Source organism: Dipteris shenzhenensis, chromosome 20 (genome assembly GCF_047967505.1).
Source record: "Dipteris shenzhenensis isolate YYH24624 ecotype China chromosome 20, Dip_SZ_1.0, whole genome shotgun sequence".
Taxonomy (NCBI): Eukaryota; Viridiplantae; Streptophyta; class Polypodiopsida; order Gleicheniales; family Dipteridaceae; genus Dipteris; species Dipteris shenzhenensis.
The window spans coordinates 13,337,348-13,360,630 of NC_141615.1; the positions used below are offsets into that span (position 1 = coordinate 13,337,348).

At 43.4% G+C, this 23,283-nt stretch overlaps 1 protein-coding gene across 3 annotated transcripts in view; it reads right to left on the reverse strand.

Moving 5' to 3' along the window:
• Positions 1–2,482: 2,482 nt before the first annotated feature.
• The window catches only part of LOC147889300 (homeobox-DDT domain protein RLT2-like), a 123,597-nt gene continuing 102,796 nt past the window's right edge, over positions 2,483–23,283 (reverse strand). For 2 of the 3 annotated variants that reach the window (XM_087391356.1, XM_087391357.1), the window contains exons 16-19: positions 6,232–6,897; positions 5,987–6,091; positions 5,599–5,865; positions 2,483–5,433 (exon numbers count right to left, since the gene is read on the reverse strand). In XM_087391356.1, the coding sequence (XP_087247482.1) occupies positions 4,366–5,433; positions 5,599–5,865; positions 5,987–6,091; positions 6,232–6,897 (2,106 nt within the window). In that variant the 3' untranslated portion in view covers positions 2,483–4,365. The remainder of the gene's footprint in view (positions 5,434–5,598; positions 5,866–5,986; positions 6,092–6,231; positions 6,898–23,283) is intronic. The other variant, XM_087391358.1, reaches the window with a different exon arrangement.

Sequence of the window (23,283 nt, forward strand, 5' to 3'; positions counted from 1 at the left end):
TCGATTTCAAGTGCAAAATCTTGTTTGAAAGATGAGTTTGACTAGTCAAAACATTTTCAACACGACTACTTTGTCTTTGTTGCTATCCACTTCTCGAATTAAAAACTTCTTTTAATGGGATTCTCCATGTTTCCCTTCTCAACCGCAATTTCTTTGTTGAGCAATTCGTCATATGTTCTACTTGGGTAATCTCCATGTTTCGTAGCTCTACTCCTTGAGTGAGGACACTCATCAACCAAGATTACAACATAGTTTCATCTTGCGCATTGTCGAGCTAATTGGGCAACACTCTCATTCGCGCTACAAAGTCATACATTGATTCACCTTTGTTTTGGTTGAGGTGACTGAGCTGTAGAACTACATCTTTCTTGCTAAATCTTTTTAGGAATATAGCTTTCAACCTATCCCACATGGCAAATTGCTCATCGAGATACTAGTCATACCATTTGATGGCTTTGTTGGCAGAAGTTTGGGAAAGTACTTCAAGTGCTCTTCTCCTAGATTGCTTGCAAGATCATAGACAAAAAAAATTACAAATAAGACCGAAAATTCTCTCCCTCGTATCCCATGAAATTTTAAACCTTCATATACATATCTTTGGCCCTCTTGCTTCCTCGGTCTTCTTTATTGATCGTCTTGAGCCTTAGAGTCTCAACTTTGACTCCAGCTATCAACTCCTCTTTGTTGTTGATATCTCAATTAACGTCTTTTTCTTTGCATCCATCATCTCCAATATTCACCATAAGTTGATGTGCTTGAATATTCACCATAAGTTGATGTGCTTGCACTGCAATGGTTTCTCTAGTGCAACCATCTCATTCCCCAACAAGATCGTCAACTATTAACGCCAAACCATAGTGGTGTGTGCTAATGTTTTGGTTCGTCCCATGGCCCTTGGTTTTGTTTGGGGGGGGTGAGGCAATTTCCATTTTCAAATTACAGGTGGGGTATCACCCTCATCGAGTGATGCAAACTGCTGTGCAATGAATATTGTGGGAGCAAGTGGAAACACACAACACAGAATGCAATGATGAATAGAAAGAGAGAGTATGGATGTGGACATGAATGGATTCAAGCTTGTTCTAGTACTTTGCCAACATGAAAGTTGAATACAAACGGCTCACAGCCGCACTATACACACATGGGTTGCCTTGGTAGCAAGAAGAACCCTAGCACTAGAACTCTAGAACCTTACATACACAACCTTCCTCTAACATCCATGCTAGGTACTATCCACAACATTTACAATGGCTTGCACATCCCTATAAGGAGGTGATAGGTGCTATCACTCCAATCATTTCTTGGACAAATACGCACACAATTTTGATTGGGAGAGTTGCACAAACTCAAGGTAACAAATATCATCTATGTGCAACGTTATAGATCCATCTACTATTCTATAAGTTAGATTCAACTTCACATTGTCTCAATAAGTTGACATTTGGGACAATGTATGTACCATATTTGCTTAGAAAACTTTCTTCAAAAGCGATGTCCCTAACATTTATGTGTAGCTCACTCATAAGAAAAGGGGTGAACTCATCTACATTTTGTTCCCTTTTCATGACTTGCATGTGTAGTCTCCTCCTCCTTAGAGGAAATGAACAAAGTTTTTCCTTTATTAGTTCGTCTTTCGAGTCCCCTTTGAAGAACTAGCTGAGGCTTCTCCTATTGAAGGTGGGAAAATGTTGATATCCTTCCTAACGAACTAGGGTAGGGTGAGTGCATACTGCAAAAAGCAATGTCGACCAGCAAGCAACATGACCACAAATGTTGACAACGTAGATCTTAAAAATAAAGTTTCCACGAATACTAGTGTTCTATACCTTATATACCCTCGAAACAATTGGCGGACAAGATAATGACGAACACATCCCTTAGGTGATTTGTGAACAAAATATAGTCTAAAGTATGACTCCACGCTGAACACACTCAAAAAATCAGCTGTTAGAGACATTGCCAAAGAAAGTTTCTAAATGAGTCAAAACATCTTGCATGATGGGTTTAGGACACTTAAATGTTACTTTCATGACCACTATGGCGTTTCTGCTAAAAAACTTATGTGAGATGCATGAATTTACAATTATCAATATGAATACAAGACACCTCCAATCTCTTAAAACCAAATGTAAGATGCAGAAACTCAAAATGCAATAGCCATTTTGACTGTAGAACAATCCTTGAAGAACAAGGGCCATGTCGACTTTGAGGCTAAGGAGGTGTCTCATCTCTTAACAACTTCATTCAAAAGCACTCTTTGGTGATTTTGGGACATCTTGGAAACTCTGATGGAGGCGAGTAATCTTATGTTTTGGGCAGCTTCTGGTTTGTTTTTTGTTTGTTTATCAACCAGCAGCTTTAATCGCATGTGAAGTTGGCGTGCAGAGTGTTTTGCAATTGCAGTAGGCTCCCACACAGCCTACGTGCTGACATTGCTTGTACTTGAGCCTGGAGATAACAGGCTGGTCTGCCACTACCTTGATACAAAAGTCTGGCAGGTGCTTTGCTTTGGCATTGGGCCCATCTTCAAGAGTTGCTTCGGATGCTCTCGGACATTCACGGCCACTTACAAGGTGACAAGCCAAGGATTGTTCTTCTGTCTTTCAGTTGGAAGTCAGGGTGTGGTTCTTGGAATTTCTCTTTGCATACCAGCGTCATACAACTCCTTTGAGCAGGCCTTTGTCTTCGTCATTTAATATGTGCTTTGGTAGGCATTGCTTAGTGTTGAGTCTACAGGTTAAGGACATGAGTCAAGTCATAATGATGGGTCCTTGGAGTTATGCCTGCTCTTCTTTGAAAGGCTCTGAAGTTTACTCAAGTCTGGCACTGTCCTTTGATGCAAATGATTGCCAAAGGAAGTTGTCATCCTTTTTGTCAGGGTATATTTACTTCGTTTTAAGATGCAAGTTGTTATTTTTGGTGTTCATAATAAAACAAGCTGGGATTCTCATGGATATAAGAAAACCAAAAGATACCAGCATATCTGAAAATCTCATCAAAACCCAGACAAAGCTTCTATCTAAGGGTTTCAGAATCTCATCCATCCAGATCAAGTTGGTGGCTTTCTTTTCCTGAATTATGCACCAAAATTTCTGCTTAGGAGAGGTGCCATTGATTTAGGCCACCCGGTTGAAAATCCAATATCTCCATGGATTATTGCCATTTAGGAGTCCTTGAAACACAATTGGCTCCATTTAACCGCAGTGCAATATCTTCTGCCTCCCAAAAGACCGCACATCAATGAGACCAAGCGGGTGAGCTGAGTTCTGGAGAATGTCCAGGCTATGAAGAGGCAATGAGACCAAGGAAAGAGGAAAAGGAGAGAGATGATATTGAGAATGCATTTACATACAACCTATACAAAAAAAGCATTCATCTTTCGAATACCCGAAAAAAACCCTGCAGCTGTCGCTGATGTTTCTGATCAAGATCGAGCACACATCCAGTATACAAATAACATTTTCATGGAATAAATTAACAAGACTGATAACTAGCTTCTGACCCTCCTCGGGAGGGGAAAAAGGGGGAGAAGGGGTGGGAAGAGTGGAGGGGGAAGGGGAAGGAGTAGTGAGGGGCTTGAAGTTGTACATAGCAGAGAAGACCATGAACTACTTCAGTTGAAATAGAATAAATTTGAAATTACATCGTGGTGGAATCCACTGTAAGAAACCAAACCTCAGATGAACTTTCTGAATTAAGGTTCTTGTGGCCACCAGAGATTTCAACTCCTGAGATGCATCATCGCAAGACTGTTTCAAGACAACACCAGTGTCATCCAGTGGCTCAAATAAAGGAATATATGATCTTTCCTTTAAGGTACGAATCTTGCTGTGTGACTGAAAATCAGATTTCATTGAATTTGAGTAACATGTGACATCTTTCTGCTAGTACCACCGCATATTTGCAGTCGGAATGCAGTTGTTGTGCCACACTTTGAAGACCATGAATTGCAAAGGTGGGCGCTCCATTGTTGTCAGCCCAATCTCCCAAAATCTTCCTCTGAGGATGACACAATAAATGTACATAATCTGGCAGCTGCAAGAAATTTTATCTAATCACAAACTCAGGTTGTTTATCAACCCTAATTTGGCGCCCTCCCTACAGAAATGGTCGATTTCCAGAAATCATCCCGTGATCATGGAACTTTCATATATCTCTGGTACAGGTGAGAAGCAGCCTAGGCCTTGAAATTCGTATAAATGGTGGTTCAGGGTCATCTCTATTGCTGCTTCCCCGATGTGACACTATGGTCAAGGTGATGCAGATATTGACTGAAATCAAGTAACTGACATCGTGTGCCTGCTCAGCAATAGGTTAAAAGCATCTACCTTTGCAAAAGGTCATACTGGTTGGATCTCTTGAACCTCATTCACTTTCTTCGGATGTGTCAGATTGTATATCTTCATCATTTTCACCTTCTTCATCCTCTTCCTCTTCTTCCTCTCCTCCCGTCAATCCAGCTTCAGCTTGATCTTCATCAATGCTATCTTCAGCATCTTCCCGTTTCAAATAGCCCCCAGCTTTGAAATGTCTCTCTTCATCATCATAATCATCGTCAATTCCTTGATCTTCTTCCTGTTCAGGCTCATCTTCTTCCTCCTGCTCCTCTTCAGAGCAATCAGTTGCATTCTCATCTTCCTGCTGTTCAGAGTGCTCAGTTCCATTCTCATCCTCCTCTTCATAATAATGTTGTTCTTCATCATGTTCCCCATTTTCTCCTAAAGAATCTTCAGCCTCCCACTCAGCATTTTGATTACTGTCATCCTCACTTTGCTCCTGCTCTTCTTCAACAACCTGGTTAGAAGCATTCTTCTTACGCTGGATAGATGTGGACATAGCTGCCCGCTTGCCCTCTCTTTCAACTGCATGTACTTGTCTTCCACGACCACCACGAGGGCCACGTCCACGACCTGATACAGTGCTACCACCACCACGCCCACGCCCACGCCCACGGCTGCGGCCACGCCCACGCCCACGGCCACGCCCTCGTCCTCGTACTCGTACTCGTACTCGCCCTCGACCACGGCTGCTACCACGTCCACGGCCACCACGACCCCGTCTGCCTCTTCCCACTTTCTCAACCTGCTGATCATCCATAGCTGCTTCTGCTTCTGCTTCTGCTTCTGATTCTGATTCTGATTCTGATTCTGATTCTGATTCTGCTTCTGCTTCTGCTTCTGCTTCCGCTTCCGGAGGCTTAACCTTTCCCTTAGATGATTTCGTTACATCACTCACAGCAAGACTCCTGGAAGAGCTGCCTCTTCCACGACCACGACCTCTAAGGCGGCCTCCCCTTCCACGGCCTTGACTAGATGGCTGATTGCCAACTTCTGTTAGACCATCACCATTCCCTTCATCCTCGGAACTTGACTCGTCTTCAGCCTCCACTTCCTGAATCTGGGCAGTAGCAGGGGCAATATTCACCTGCATGATCTTGTGGACAGAAGATTACGACAGAATTCAGTAATATGACAAGGTACTTAGACACAGCAAGCTATGAAAAGAAAAACGTCCTATATATATGTATATATACTTTTTAATGTAGACTATACCCCTTCCTCAAAAATACATTAAAAACCAAAAAGGCAAGTTCCGAACCGTATTTATAGAATCCTTATTGTCCATCTGTTTTAACTTTAACTGTTTGTGCTCCAGGCTGTATGACAGTGCTGCATCAAAGACCGTTACACGAAGAGCCACAGCAGCAGCAGTCTGAGGCACCCAAGGAAGCACTGCAGGTGCCCCTCCCGGGTTGTCCGGTTTGACATTACTCCCATCCAAGGCTGTACTCAAAAGTTCCTCTGTTGTCTCATAAAAAGGAGACAGCCAATCCCGGTACACAGCCGCCTCAAGCTCTGTTATTAGCTGCAGAAGGTTTAACATGTTTCATAAACAAGAGAATTCAAATGCATTGAAGGATGCTTGCAGTGGCCACATAGAAATGAAGGCTTCACAATCCTTGCCTCTCAAGTCTAGCAAAACCAACCTGAAGTAATTCCCCTGAAGATGATGCATGTTTTAACGTAGATGCCCACACCCTCCGGCGTGACTCTGTCCACGATGATTTCAGGGCCTCAACAGGAATGGAAACCTGTTTAAACAAAAATGTTTGTCAGATTTAGCGATTTTTTTAAATTCAAAAAAAAATCTCTGATATATAAGCATTTATAGATTTTACAAAACTTGTTAAACAAATTTTCCTAAGAATTCATGAGCAAGAAATTGTCTGACCTCTACAGCCAAAACCTCTGCCTTCAGTAGCTGGATCCTTGATGGAAGAGATATAGGCGGCATTTGAAGCATCCAATTTGATCCTTTTTTCCTACGCTTTTCATCACACTCCTGTGAATGCTGAGAAAATTTGGCCTCGATCCTTGCATGACCTTCAATAGTTGTATGACAGTAGGGGCAATGTCTGTCTCTCAGCCAATAGAATTCATGGCATACCTCACAACTGTTTAACAAATCTGAGCACCTTTTCCTTCCAAATTTTAAAGCATTGAGGCACAACTGTCCTTTCATGCACTTGTTCCATATCCATCTATCAAATTCAAGATGCCGCTCCAATGCACTCTCCCTTTCAGCTTGATTTCTACCACATTCAACAGGAATTGCACAAGCACTTCCTGGCAGGCCACCACCAAAAGCCACGATGCCAGCAGAACTTGCTTCTTCAGACACATACCCTGAATTTTGGGCAAGCTCACCATTTCTGGACCGCTCAACTTGAAAGTGCCCAGGATTTGCTTCCCTTTCAGTCACAGAGGCGCTGCAAATACATGAATTTGCTTTCTTTATTCCTTCTTTCAAGCTGGCCTCGCACTTCCGCAAGACTCCATGGAGATGGGCTTCACGAGTTCCTCTAGTATCTAAAGAGGCCATCAATGCATCAAAAGACTGTCCATTCACAGATGATCAAGACTGTTAAGCTTCAGGAGAGCTGAACCCACAAACATATTATTGACATATAAACATAAAACATTTTACTGTGTGTCATAAACATTGAGTGTCTGAAGGTATGTGCCACGCTTGTTTGACACAAACACATAATAAATACTTTGGACTATAGAATTTTCTTAGCTCATGCCTAAACGTACTCAAAAGGAAGGAAGCGAAAAGAGAAAAGACGGGGGTGGGGGTGTTGGTTACGAGAGTGTTTTCTCTTTATTCTTGAATACATTCTCACAAACTTAGAACTCTAGTCTGTATCAGTGAAGATCCGAAATCAAAATTACTACAATGAGTAGCTAAAGTGTCTGCAAGACCAGCAGAAATGTGTGCTGCCATGTAAAAAAGTATATCCACTACTGCTCTCTCCCTCTCTCTCTCTCTCTCTCTCTCTCTCTCTCTCTACTATCAAAGCAGAAAAAGCAATTATAACTGAGGAGGACGTGGGTAAAGGCTTGGAAAATCTAGCCAATGGAAAGCTCTAGAAACGCAAGGGCTAGTAGCAGAAATGTTGACATGGGGAGGGAGAGACGAGAAGACAAAGAAGATGCTTACAAGGCTTATGAATAAGGCTCTACAGGACGGATTTCCTTCAAAATGGCAGCCTAATAGAATTGTACCAATCCATAAGGGAAGAGATAGAAATATGGTAAAGATTTATTGGACAATCATGGTGAGCAACCTAATGGCAAAGTTATATGGCACTATCCTTGAGCAAAAAATCAGCAAATGGGCAGAGGAACAAGGAGTTAGAGTACCATCTCAAGCAGGGTTTCGTCCCAAACACTCAATGGTGATCATCTGGTTGCCATAAGGGCTGCAGCAGCAGGAGCCAAACATAAGAAAGAGGTTGTCTATCGTTGTTTTGTAGATTTCAAGAAAGCCTTAAATATGGTTCCACGTAAGAAGAAGTGGGGAAGGCTGAAAAAACTTCAAGTCCCTCTAGAACTCAGAGAAGCCACATATTGATTCTTTTGCAAAGAGCAAGGAGAACTTGCAAGCACATTTAGATGCATTGAGAGTTCTGCACACTCCGGAATGTAGGTCAATATAGATAAGACAAAAGAATGGTGATTGAGACGTGTAATAAACAGATTGAATCTCACCTTCAAAGGAGAGCCCCTGGAAATAGTCAACACAAAAATATATCTAGGACTGGATTTCAAAGACAACTACAAATGGAATGCATGTGTGGAGAGGAGAATACTGAGAGGATTGAAAGCGTTATATAGCTTCCAAAATAAATGCAAGAAGGCACATCTATGGAATTGACAAATGAGAAGTTTACATACACTATGCTTGTGCAGACAACAATCCTTTATGGATGCCCAGCTTGTGCACCCAGACTCTCTATGATCTATTGGGAAAGAATAGAAACTTTACATAAGCGTTTCCTAATAGGGGAGCTAGGGGTTAAACCAAAGACACCCTACCCCATCCTACTGGCTGAAACAAGTACGATATCTCTAGAAGGGGAGGCATTATGTCAAATTATTGCTTACCTCAACAAAGTCGAGAAGATGGACATCAGTAGGATACCACACAATGCAGTGGTTAGCTAAGCAAGTCACGGGATGGCACAAAGAGGGGGCAAAATGGTTGTAATCATGGGGTATAACAGCGGCTGATATTCCAGAAGATGCATGCAGAATTACAGAGATAGAGACGCGGAAAATGCTACAACAACCATGGTGAAAAGCGGGGATAAAAATGCAGTCCTACAAACAGGGACTTAACCTAATGGACACCTATGGCATGCAGAAATACCTTGAGGAAGACATATCAATGTTCAAAAGGCATCTAATCTGCGAAATCAGGACCAGTTCACATGACCTAGAGGTGGAAAGGGGCAAGTGGGCAAGACCCAAGATTCCCAAGGAAGAAAGGACCTGCAAAATCTGCCCCACAGGGGAGGTGGAAAATGAGCAGCATGTACTCCTAAGATATTAAGCCTATTGCCACATCAGAGAAGGTCATGGTGGGGACAACAAAAATAGTATTAAAAATCCGCCGGAGCAGCCCGCCAAAAAGATAGGAAGCTACTTAAAAGAGTTTTGGAATATCGCAACAAGGTAGCACACAAGCTAGCACAAGTACTCCCTACATAACAAGTTTGTAATATTTTCCTTCACTGGATGTAAGGGATCACTATTAGTTAATAGTGATTGCCATCTCTCTCTCTCTCTGTGCGTGCGTGCGCGTGCACGCGCGTGTGTGTGTGTGTGACCAATCCCAGAAATACTGATATGAGTGACCAGAGATCTAATCATAAGAGCCCAAGGCTGATCGATAGGATTTCCTTTTTGGCTGCACTGATGGTACTTTGCCTAGCTGTCCTTTTGTCTCCCGCCTGCTTCTTGACTGGAAGCATGTTCTTTCTCATCTGGAATGGAATGGTCAGCAGTCTTTGCTTGGGAATTCGTTGAGAGCTGAAAGCATTCACTGGTCAAAAGTCTTTCAGCCTCCCTTGGCTTTATAGGAACCTCGACGTTCCTACTTTGTCTCATTTAAAGGCATCACCTCGGTTGCTAATGTTATTGATGATGCTAGTACTGTGCTTCCTTTTTCTCTAGCAACAACCAGATATGGATTGGGCTCTCATTATCGTCCTTTGTGGCAACAAATTACTTCTATGCTTTCGCCTTTTGTTCTGATTCCTCCTTTGGAACTTCAGGACCAGCTGGAAGATTGGACTTTGACTTCTCCAGGGTCCTCTTCTCGTCCTTTGAGGCTATCTCAGATTACTGTGCCTTCATTGTATAAAATCCTTTTGCCTCAACCTTGGGTTTCAGAGAGAGGTGACTCTGTTTGGCGAATGCATCGCCAAGCCAAGTGGTGGAGGAAAAGATTACAGCAACTTTGGGCCTATAAAGTACCGCTTCGGCAACAGGTTTTCTTTAGGCAAGTTCTTGTGGGAGTGTTTCCATCTGGACAGCTATTGGCTCATCGACACATTGCTCCTGCACTTTGTCACAAATGTTCTACTTCTTCGGAGACTGTGCCTCACTTGTGTTGGCATTGTCCGTGCTCTCGTGAGTTTTTTTATTTGCTTCAACAGTGCCTGCGAGTGAGATTCCCATCTGTTCCGTTTGGGAAGTTCTTCTGGCTATTTCATCCAGACCGGAGTTTCATCTTTTCTTCGTTTGGGTTCGCTACTGAGCACTATGGACTTTATGGACATATAGGAATTGCAAAGTGGTTGGTGATCCTACTTTCTTTCTGTTTGGCTTTTTCAGGCATTCTCTGCAGCAATCTTTCTTTGATTGCTTGCAGACCCGCTGCATAGATCATTAGGTCTTTTTGGCATATACTGAAATTTTCAGTTGATGTAATTGTAGCACCTTGTTTTGAGGTTGCTACTCATGTAACATAATCAATCAAAGATTACACCCAAAAAAAAATGTATGTGTGTGTGTGTGTGTGTGTGTGAGATTTGTGTGTGTGTGTGTGTGTGTGTGTGTGAGAGGAAAACCTCCCTTAGTGAATAGAGTGCAAGAGGTCAGCCGTGGTGTGTGTGAGAGATCAGGAGTAGCTATCGGAGAGGAACCGTGATGGAGACCTCCTCCTCTGCACTACAAGCCTCGTCCTCTTGCGTGTTTCCGTCCGTACCATCCCCGTCCGTACCGTCCCCCTCCACGTCCCTGCTGCCTGCTTCGTCCTCCGTATAACTGTCGTCAGCTGTACAGCCTTCCGTACAGCTGCCGTCAACTGTACGGCCTTCCGTACCGCTGCCCGTATAAACTCCCATGCGGAGTTCCCTGCAGTTCCCGTGCCCAGTGGACCTCCCTGTACATTCTTCGCACCTACTGTACGGCCTTCCGTACAGGTTGTACGGTCGACCATACAGCCTATACAGAAGACCGTACAGCCTGTACCATCCACTATGCAGCCTCTTTCCTCTTTCGTTTTCTCCGCCTCGACGCCTCCTTCTGCCACTGCTCCTCCTACCCGTGTTTTTCTTCGACGGAAGCATGGTGGTTTGTCTGCCTCCCCCTTCATCAAATCGGCAAAGCTGGATGTTTCTGATGGCCCTTCTTCTTCACTCCAGCTGGATCTTCTTCGCAAATTGTGCTCAGCCTCTGTCACAGAAGTTCCTTCATCGAGTTTCCCGCTTGTTTGTTCCTTGGACTCTGCCCTTTTGGTCTCTGGTCTTCGACAGGCTCAGCAATTTGGAGTTTGCCTCTATTTCATGGGCAGGGTTTTATCTTCAGCTCAGCTCCGTCAATGGGTTGATGTTGCAGTGGGTCGGGATTGTATTTCTTCCTTTGTCTTTCTAGGCAAAGGATTTTACTATGCCCACTGCTCTTCGACTGAGGTGGTAGAGCGCCTTGTCAGTGATGCTGGTGTTCCTGGAGCGGGTTTTTTTGCTTATGTTATGCCCTGGGATCCGCTTTTTGATCCTTCTGCAACCCTTCTGATTCACTGTCCGGTTTGGATTACTCTCAAAGCGTTGCCTGTGCCTCTTCTTCAACATCTTCCAACTCTTGCAGCTTTTTTGGGAAGGCCTCTTCATGTTCCGAGCAGGAGTTTTTGCAAGCCTCCCGTGATGTTCGTCTCTGCATTTTGTGGGATATGATGCAGCCCATGCCATCTACTCTAGATCTTGATTTGGGATTTGCTCATCCAATGCGCATCAGGCTCCATTTTGCATCTTTTCCCACTGCATGTTATCGGTGCCGACAGGTTGGTCACTTTGCACGTGCTTGCCCTTCTATTTCCAGGCCCATACCTCCTGCTCCTTCTTCGGCTGTCAAGGTTACTCTCCCTTCTCCTCCGGTTTCTACTATGGCTTCTTTGGCGAAGCCCTCTACTGCTCCGAAGCACTACTGGGGAGGAAGGTTGATAAATCACAGGCAAATCTTCCTCTTGCTGAAGAAGCTCAGGATTGCACCCTTGTTGAGCACCATCAGTTTCCTTCTACTCAGGATATGGATGTACCCCTTGTAGAGGGCAATTTACAGGATGACATGCATGCTCTCTCTTAGGATACTGCCCTTGCTCTTGTGAGTAGAGAGAGTGAGTGAGAGAGAGCAAGAGAGAGTGTGAGAGCTGGAAGCTTGGAAGCTGAAAGCTTAGTTGCAATAGAAGAGTATGAGAGTACAACACAATGAAAGAAAGATAAGGTTTTGTCCTAGTGACAAAACCTTAGTAGTCACTAACCATAGTTAGTGAACTAACTGCGGTTAGGGGGAAAAACCTCTTAAAGAGGGGAAAGTGCCCCTAACTAGCTTATTATATTACATTGGTCACTGCTGAATTATATCTATAATTCTAACACCCCCCTGCAGTGCCAATGTCATGTACAAGGCTGATCAATCACCAAACGGATATAAGTTCAGGGCACTGCGAAATGCCTCAAACTTTTCACGTGGTAGTGCTTTGCTGAAAATATCTGCAACGTTGTCATGTGTGGACACAAAGATCATACTGATCTCTCCTGCATGCAACTTCTCTCTGACGTAGTGATAGTGAACCTCGATGTGTTTCGTGTGAGCATGAAACACTGGATTCTTTGCCACTGCAATGGCACTCTGACTATCAGTGAGAATTGGAGAGGGACCCTCCAAAGACAGATGAAGATCAGCAAATAGACGTCGCAGCCAGACACATTCAACTGTTGCTGTGAAAGCTGCCCTGTACTCAGCTTCACATGATGAGGTAGCCACTGTAGATTGTTTCTTGCTCAGCAATGAAATGCAAGATTTACCCAAAAAGAAACAATTGCCACTAGTGGACTGACTAGTGTCATAATCACCAGCCCAATCTGAATCACTGTAGACATGCATCTGCAAGTCACCCCCCCTGGGAAATAGTAAGCCAAAAGACTTTGTGCCCTGCAAATAACGGAACATGTGCTTAACTGCCTGCCAACGCATAGTTTTTGGGCTGTGCATGTACCTGCTCACCTGAGATACTGCAAACTGAATATCAGGTGTAGTGTTGCAGAGATATATGAGACATCCAACAGCCTGACTGTAAAGTGTGGCATCAACTGATTCTCCTGCATCATGCATTGTGAGTTTCAGCCCCGACTCCATAGGAGTGGCTATGGGCTTACACTCTTGCATGTTAAATCTGTCCAAGAGTTTCTGAACATACTTGGACTGAGACATAACAGTGCCACGTCTCTCATGAGAGAACTGGATCCCCAAATAAAAGTGAAGCAGCCCCAAATCTGACATGTCAAAGTTGGTCTGCAAATCAGCTTTGAAATCTGCAATTTTTTCTTCATTGGACCCTGTGAGCAGTAAGTCATAGACATAAAGAAGGATGACTAATATTTCCCCCCCATCCATCTTGATGTAGAGGGTGCTCTCAGTAGGACTATTGTGCAGCCCCTTGCTGGTCAAAAAGGCATGTATCTTGGCATACCATGCACGAGGGGCCTGTTTCAGCCCATATAAAGCTTTGTTGAGCTTGCATACTTGACGTGCATTTGCTGTAATTTCAAAGCCCGGAGGTGGTTTGACATACACCTCTTCTAGCAAGTCCCCATTTAAGAAGGCTGTTTTTATGTCCAACTGATGAACATTCCACTCAAAATGTGCAGCCATTGCAATTATTGATCGGATGGTGGTCATCCCGGATGTAGGAGCGAATGTCTCCTCATAATCTATGCCCTTTTTCTGAGCATAGCCTTTAGCAACCAGCCTGGCCTTATATCTGTCAATGGAGCCATCTGGCTTCCGTTTGACTTTGAATACCCATCGTGTGCCAATGGCATGTTTACCCTGTGGCAAGTCCACAACATCCCAAGTCTGATTTTTTGCAATGGACTGCAACTCATCGTGCATGGCATTCATCGAATGCACATTATCCTTTGCCTCTTCGAATGTGGCAAGCTCCTCCTCATCAAGGAGAGTACCTGCATATGCTGATTCCACTGAATTAGCACCTTCCATGTGCCTTGCTGCACTGCGAGTCCTGCCAGGTAACGGAGCATCAAGTTTACTCTCCCTGAGAATCTGTAACAGCCAGTTTGGGACTGTTTTTGCTGCATGTATGTCTGCAATTTCTTGCTGCACCACCTGTTCCACTGCTTGTGGAGGGGGCAAGACATCCTGTGGCGGAACTGAAGCATCTGGAGGTTGCTGTAAATTCTGATTTGGATCAGAAAAATCAGCAGGGGAACCCAAAGCAATGGGTAGCAACCCCTCAAAGACATCCTCTGAAGACGAAGGCATTTGAAATTCAGCCTAAGTGTGAGCTGAATTTTCAGAAAATATCACATCTCTACTTACTATGATTTTGCGTGTAGCAGGATTGTAGAAACGGTACCCCTTGCTTTCTGCACTGTATCCAACAAATATGCATTTGATGGCTTTATCTGACAATTTGTGCCTAAATTCAACTGGCACATGTGCATAGGCAAGGCATCCAAAGACGCGGAAGTGATCCACTGAAGGCTTCCTGTCATTCCAGACCTCAAAAGGAGTTTTTGTTTTTAAAGCCTTAGTGGGAGCCCTGTTCAAAATGTAATTGGCACACATCAAACCCTCTAGCCAGAATTTATGAGGCATGTGTTTGCTTTTCAGCATACATCTGTCCATCTCCATGAGGGTTCTATTTTTCCTCTCAGCTTTACCATTTTGCTGAGGGGTCAGCCTGACTGTGAGCTGATGCACAATACCCTTGCCCTTGAGAAAAGCATCAAATTCTGCAGATAGGTATTCCCCACCTCTATCCGTGCGCAATGTATGTATCTTGAGTCCGGTTTCATTTTCAACCATGGCTGAAAAGTGTTTAAACACCGTGAACACTTCAGATTTCTGTTTCAGCCCATAAACCCAAGTAAAATTGGAGTAATCATCAATAAATGTAACGAAGTAGAGATGACCACCCAACGACGGAGTCCTCATGGGACCACAGACATCACTGTGTATAAGCTGCAATTTGCGAACAGCTTTAACTGAACCATCCTTCTTGAAGGGGAATCTATGCATCTTACCTAAAATGCACCCTTCACAGGCATGTGGAGGAGGTATCTCAAGAGGTGGCAATGCATCAACCATTGAAAACTTCTGAAGTGTCATCAAGCTGTTGTAATGCATGTGGCCATATCTGGCATGCCATAATTCTGCATTTTGCATGGCAGCTGTAGGGGTAGAAACTGCCAGAGCATGGGCTGCTCTTTTCTCAAAAATATCAAGCTGAAAAAGCCCACGCAGCAGAGTACCGGATAACCTTAAGGCATAGTCAGCTTCCCTGTCTCGGACAGCACATTTGTCATCCTCAAAGATGACTTGAAATCCCCCTCTGTTAAGAGTGGACACTGAAAGGAGATTTTTGGTTATGCCAGGCACATATAAGACATCTCAAAGTCTGAAAATTGAGCCATCAATGGCAGTGAGCTCAACCTCTCCTGTGCCACGTACTGAATATGATGAGTTGTTGGCACAAGTGACTTTCTTACCAACGGGAGGTGGATGCAAGGAAGTAAAAAGACACTTCCTAGAAGTGATGTGCTTGGATGCACCGCTGTCAAAATACCATGTGTTCAGTGTTTCATTAACACTGAAAGCAGATGCATCTGTAGAAGAGTCAAAGCTGCAAGTTAAAAATGCATATGTATCATCACTGCAAGAGGCTGTACTATCCCGAGCATCTGGAACAGCCAACCTAGAATCTGAAATGCAAGATAAAAAGGCATAATCATGTCCAACAAAGTTGGCTGCAGCATCCCCACTGTCAGATGCATGAGGGGCTGAATCTGAAACAGCCATACCTGAGCTGTTTTTCTTTTCTTTTGCAAGCCTTTTCCTGCATTCTGCTATGTGATGACCTGGCTTTTTGTAGTAGTGACAAAAACCCTTCTTTTTGGAATTACTTGCATCATTTTTATCCTTTTGTGAAGGCTGTCCTAACCCACTGGAAGGCTGATTTACTGATGTCTTTGCCTGTCCTTTGTTTTTTATTAAAATTTTGAGAGCATGGCTTGTTCACCTGCACGTGAAGCCAAATTTTTCCTAGTCTGCTCTTCCTGAAGCAGAAGTCCTATCAACTCATAAAAAGTGAGGGGATTTGCACCCCCCCTCAATGATAAGTTCAGTGAAGTGTGAAAGCTGAGATAAGACTCAGGAAGAGAATTCAGAGTGGTTGTAATCATCTCTGAATCAGGAATAATTTCATCTATGTTTAACAATTGCTCTCTGAGATCCTGTAGCTTTGTGAGATGGACTGACATGGAGTCACCCTCCTCCATATGTGTATTGCTCAACTCTCTTTTCAAGAAAGATACCCTTGCATCATTCCGTGCTGCATACATGCTTTCCAAGATATCCCACGCTGCCCTGGAGGTCTTACACGACCGGATATGCGGAATGATAAATCTTTTCACTGAAAGAGAGATGCATGACAAAGCTAAGGCATCCCGTGAATCCCATCTCTTCTGCTCTGGAGTAGTGACTGTAGCTGCACCAACAACTTGTCCTACAACTGCACCCTGTGCACGACCTCTTCCACCTCCTTGCTGAGGAGGGGTAGCAGGTGCAATATCTGCTGGTCGGATCTCATCCCCATTGACATAATCCCATAAATTTCGAGAAATCAGAATATTACGTACCATGAAACTCCAGAGGGAGTAGTTGGTACCATCCAACTTGTCTTCTTGTGAAAGACCACCGAACTGAAACTCATTCTGATTTTGATGGGCCATTTCTGAAAAAAAGATTGAAGCAGATATAAAGCTGAATTCCCTTACTGGGAATGAAATGCACAACTCCCAAAAAACACAGCCAAGCACGGGCTATAAATGCAACTTAGATTTCTCTACTTGCACTGTCAGAAATATGTCCAAGCATCAAAAACTCTCCAAAATCTGCCAAAAGTGCTTCAAACACTCCAAGAAAGGCAGTATGAACTGAATACTCCAAAAAATGCTCTCCCAACACAAAAGCCCCAATTTGTGGCTTGAAATTGCAACCAGAAAGGGGCAAAATTACTAAAAGCCCCAAATCTGCAATTTTTGAACAAAAGCCCCAAATTTCAGACTAGATCTGCAGATCTGTCTGTAAAATCCCCAAATTTTAAACAAAATCTGCAATTTTGCTCCAGATGTAGCTCCGAAACTACACAATGATTGCAATGTCTGCAATATACAAAATGCCCCAAATGTACTCCCAGACTACTGAGCCAAACAATGGCTATCTACAAAATTTTCTTGCCAAAGATCACCTGCTAGTTCTCTTGTACGAAACCAAGTAGCTACCTGCTGTACAGAAGCAGAATAAGTACGGAATCACTGTACTGAAAACAGTATGGAAGTGCCGTACAGTTGGTACCGCACTGTACGGATTGTACGACTGGTACGGCGAGCAGGTACGACGGCAGATGTACGTGCAGGTACGGAAGTGACAGCGCAGGTACGAAAGTGACGGCGAATCGGTACGGGAGAAGCGACGCAGGTACGGCGCTGTACAAAAACTGTACGTACGTTGTACGGCGCTGCACAAAAACTGTACGGAGGCTTTACGGGAGCAGTACGGAGGCTGTACGGATGCAGTACGTCGGGATTCCGTACAGTCGTACGGAATGTACGGACGAGTTGGAGCCGGGGCTGAAGCTTGAGGCAAAGGGCTGGAACTTGAAGGAAGCAGGGAGCCCGAAGCTCTTGAACCTGCTCTGATACCAAATGTGAGTAGAGAGAGTGAGTGAGAGAGAGCAAGAGAGAGTGTGAGAGCTGGAAGCTTGGAAGCTGGAAGCTTGGAAGCTGAAAGCTTAGTTGCAATAGAAGAGTGTGAGAGTACAACACAATGAAAGAAAGATAAGGTTTTGTCCTAGTGACAAAACCTTAGTAGTCACTAACCATAGTTAGTGAACTAACTGCGGTTAGGGGGAAAAACCTCTTAAAGAGGGAAAAGTGCCCCTAACTAGCTTATTATATTACATTGGTCACTGCTGAATTATATCTATAATTCTAACAGCTCTTACTCAGATTGATCCTCTGAATGAAGCTCAAATGCTGAACCCTGCTTCATCAGATGCAGCTTTTTCATCAGAAGATACGGATGTTGATTTAGCTTCTCCACCTTTGATGCATGTGCCAGAGTCTTCTTCTGTCAGGGATGCAGAAGTACCTTTTTTATTGGAATCTTTTCATCCCATGTTACAACAGGTTTTTGACCCTCTGATTCAAAAATTTCCGGTACCAGCCTATATCAAGAAGAATCACAAGGGCAAAAAACAGCTTGTTTTTATTGATGGTGTGGTTTCATCACTGCATCAGTTTTTACAGCAGAACAATTTGAAGCTGGAGGATGCTGTGTTTGACTCTCCTCCAGCTTGATATGTAACTTTTTACTTGGCTACCTCACGACTTTTGCTCTGAGGTTTTACTTGTAAAAACTTTTTTCTTGTACTTATTGGTGGGTTTTTACCTCTTTTGAGGTTTCCCACACAGAAATATAAAGATTTCACTTTTAAAAAAAAGTGTGTGTGATCAGATCGGCACAGGATATGCAAACGATGGTACCACAAGATCTGATAATCTTTCTCTCCCTCCTAGCACGACAAGTTGGAGCTACAATGAATTATGATCCAGAGAACAACACGTAAGAAGACACTCCTATCATCTAGGAGTGAGCACCACCGAGGGGATGCAGCCCTCTCCAAGACCATATAGGTCCGTACTCTTTGTTACTAGTTTTCTTATTTTTAGCTCTACAAAACTTTGTAATTTTGTTTCATTGGCTCAATAACTTTAGACTGAGTGAGTAGGTTTACTTAGCCTAGTGCAGATCGTTGTTGATTTTTTTATCCAGCAGAGTTATGTCTAGTCTAGACCTTGTATTTTGTACTTGCTTTTTTGTCCACTCCCATAGATCCTACTGGGTCTCCTGCAGGCTTTAATACAAGCATTCCTTTCTCTCATGTTTTATCTGTTGATCACCCACTGGTCACATGCTGAAAATGCAGAGATTGCATGTGCAAAAATCAAAACAATTACAGCACTGGAATCCCTGGAATCCCTGTGGTGATAAACTGAGAGACAAGTGGGGGAAAACAAAATTCATAAATTGAATCTGTCACAAGCCCAAAAAACAGCAAAAGGTAAAACTGCAAGATCCAGAGAGGTTTCACAAAGAGTCACATTAGGACAACAATGTTAGGAGACCTGCATAAAATAAACCTGCAAAGCAGTGTACACAGAAGCCCCAAACAGAGCATTTAGTAGCTTGCAGGAGAAGGCAATACTCAAAGAAACAGTGCCAAAAACACGCAACTTGAAGTAAAGATCCAACTGACACAAATTAGCAGGAGCAGAATTGACACGGTCCAATCGAACAGACAAACGGGGAGAAGAGCCAATTAAACCTGCTGGTTGGAGATCATGCCATCAGAGGACATCCCCTCACCAGAAATACAACAGCTCCCAAGGGCACTCTTGCTTTGACCACCAAGCTCAATGTGCAGCAATTGAAAAATGGGAACATGTACCCGACCCACCGATCAGAGGGAGTCTATGAAACAGGCAATAGTAATGTCATGAATGTAGCAAGAGCATTGGTTTAGCCAAAAGGCATGTACTCTAAATTGAAAATTGCCTGTACGGGTTCTGAAAGAAGTTTTGGGCACATCATTGAGATGAATCCTTACCTGATGGTACCCATAATGTATATCAATTTTACTAAGTATTGAGCTCCTTGTAACTGATAAAGAGCTCATCAATGTGAGGCATTGGGTACTTATTTTTAATTGTGACCTTATTGAGGGCACAATAATCTATGCAAAATGACATAGATTCATCCCTCTTTTTTACTAAAAGAACTCAGAAAGCCCAATGAGAACTACTAGGCTAAATCTCCCTTTCGTGAAATTAAACAGTGAGATAGTTTTGAAACAAGAGCACCTCCTGAAACTAACTATATCCTATGATCTACTGCTCCCTCAAGAGGTAAGCCATCAAGAACATCTTCTAGAAAAACGTCAATAAACTCCTGTAACAAAAATTGAACCAGTGTGCACTACGACACACCAAAGCCCAGAGAGGACTACCGATCGTACATGGATACACTCAAGTCTCGCATAGAGGTCAAAGAGCGGCTTGAAGATGGATGAGGGAAGAGGGGAAAGTATGGATGCCTATTTGAATAAGGTCAAGGACTTCAAAGAGCAATTGGTCAAGATGATGAGGTTGCACCAAATGTCAGATTGTGTCCACAACGGTAGTGCGACCACGTTGAGGATGGTAGCCATGGGAAATCCCAACCATTACAGCTTTGATCAGTTGGCCATTTTATTGTGGCAGTAGGAGCAAAGCCATGCAAATCAGAAAGCCTCTATTTGAGGTGATCAATCTTTTACTACCCATCATAAGGGTATGCAAAAAAGAACTGTCAACAAGATAGTACTTCGGATGTCAACAAGAATGCAAAAAAGAAAAAGAAGAGATGCAAGTACCAGGTCATAATATGCATGAATCTGCTCAACTGGGAAATAGCATACTGAAGATATGGCCGTGTGTGACAGATATATATGGGGCATCCAACAGCCTGCTAATAGAGTGTGATGTCAAAGACAACATCATCCATGGAGAAACATAAACCAGGTTCGCAACTGGTTTACAGGAACTGTCCAACATATTTGGACTGACTCATCATAATAACCTCAAAATGAGCAAACTGAATGCCAAGATAGTAGTGCAGGTGGCCCAAATCTGTCAAAGCAAATTACTGCTGTGAATCAGCTTTAAAGGATGCAATAAGGGTCCAGTCAAGAGCATATCATCCACATATAAAATCAGACTCAGCAAGTCGGCATCATGCTTGTGGATGTAGAGAATGCTCTGTAGGGCTGTTCTAAAAACCAAGGCTGATAAGATGTGCATGAATGTTGGCATACCATGCCTGTGGTGTGTGCTTCAAACCATTTAGTATTTTGTGCAACAGGCATACCTTATTTTTAGCCCTTTGAATTCAAAACCAGGAGGTTGAGAGATGTACACATCCTCTTGGAAATCTATGTGAAAGAAAGTGGTTTTGATCTGAAGCTGATGCACTTGCCAATGATGATGAGCTGCTATGGCAATGGCCCACCTAATGGTTGTAATGCATGACATGGGTGCAGTTGTTTCCTCAAAATCAATCCCTTGCTGCTGAGCATAGCTTTTGGCAATAAGGCATGCTTTATAGCAGCAACACAGCCATCAAATTTCCTCTGAGTTTGTACACCCACTTAGTGCCTATAGCACACTTGCCTTTAATTGATGTCGTATAACTTCAGTTGTACTTTCACTTGCACTCTTGTGCTTTGCAATAACATTCACCTCGTTTTCTGCTCTGTAGCTTCATTTTACTGCTCCATTGCTTCCACACAACCCTACATGGATCCAACTCAAGAGACCCAAGTTTAGGGATGAGGTTATGCTATGACTACCTTAGGGAGAGGAGACATCCCCTTTCCTAGTACTGTATAAGGACATTCAAAGATACAGACAATTAAAAAAGGTTCTACTTATCAGGAACTTCAACGCTACACACAGGTAGAGATGCTAGACTTTCAAAGAGATGCCATAGCACTACCACACCTCCCACTTGGAGAGTTCAGTCCCAGATCAGAGGACACACACAACAGATCCTCCAGTACAACAGACACTTGCTAGATATGTGTACCAATCAAGAACTGCTCATAAATAATGGGTTGCAAACGTGGCCAGGCTCAAAGAGATATGCATGTTGCCCACACGAAGGTGGTCAGAATGTGGTTGACTATATCATTGGATCTTCTGCTTTCACATCATAAATCGCTAAGCTCATAGTCCAGCCCCTTATAGCAGGAGCCGATCACTCACACTTACATCCTTTCGACATGACCCATGCCCCACCCATACAAGACACCCATTGACCTACCTCTTTCACATTCTACCAGTATGACTTTGACCATTGACTAGACCACATTTATGGTAGCTATTTGGCCACCCTTCTAGAGCACATAGATGAGTAAGAAATAGATGTCAAAGCCCTTCTCCTCATGAACTCCATTTATAGTGTAACCCAACAGTCCTCCGTCAGAAATACTGGCAAGCCACCTAAAGGGTCTGTCTCTCGAGATAGTTGAGTGCAAAGCGCTTAGGCAATGTAGGCACTCAAAGACCAAACAAGGACACCTTGGCCACAAACAAACTAGGAATGGGTATCGACGTTGGGTGTGATGGAAGAAATGGTTGTTTCCAGTCCGCCGCCTCATCCACAAACAGCACAAACAAGGACTTCTTGAATCACAAACAAGTGTCATGTATAGCAGTAATATACCTTTGTAAGACTAGAATAAGTCCAATCATACAAACGTAGATATTTTGTTGTTCTAAAGATAAAAAATCTACACAAAAAATAAAAGAGAATATGAAAGAGAAGAAAAAAGAGGTAAACAAAAACTTTTATGAAAAACAAAAGGATGACATACTTAGCAAGCAAAGCAACACTTATGTCTTCATCAGTGCCCAAGCATAAGCAGCTATACTGGGTTTCTAAAGACCCGCGGAGTCTCTTGGGCAAACCCAGTGCTTACTCCATATCACAAACAAGTGTCATGTATAGCAGTAACTCCAAAGAGTTTGGATGAAGTTATTAGAAAAGCGCTCACCATATCATATTAAGGATCCCCGCCTCTGGAAAGTCTATGTGACACATGCTATGATGTTCCCAGTCAGCCCATACATGATTTAGAGAACATTCCTCGTCCCACCACTTGAATGCTCTTCACCACATCCCACCTAGAAAAGGCCATCAAGAAGCTTCAAAATGGCAAAGCCAAGGAAAATACTTGCTCCAATCCTAGCCAAGCTATTTAATGAGGCTTTCTGCACCATTGGCCTTCATACTTCCTAAACAACAAACACTAGCATATCCATTCACAAAGCAGGGGATCCCATGGTGGCAGGGAACTGCAGGACCATTATGGTCGAAAATTTGATAGCCAAGGTATACGAATTGTCTCTTGAGATACACATCAGCTAGCATGTTGAAAAAGCAGGCATGCGAACGGCGCAGAAGGCAGGGCTCAGATGGGGTCACTCTACACTAGATCACATCTTTACCTTACGAGCCATTACAAAGGAGGCACGTGTCCAAAAACAGAGGGCATATTGTTGCTTTGAGATATCCACAATATGTTCCAGACACATTAGGGCTCTCCATGGGATCCTTGTCAGAGCTCAAACCACACTTTAGATATTGGACAACCTATGACATGACATGATAGGATTTACTCCCGTGACTTATAGAGGGCTCTCTCTAGTCTGTGTTATTCACTCTGGATTCCGGGCATCTAAATCATCAATAGGATTTTCTTTGGAGGTGCGCAAGACTCCTCTAGTGCTCCCCATGGGAGTGTATTTCT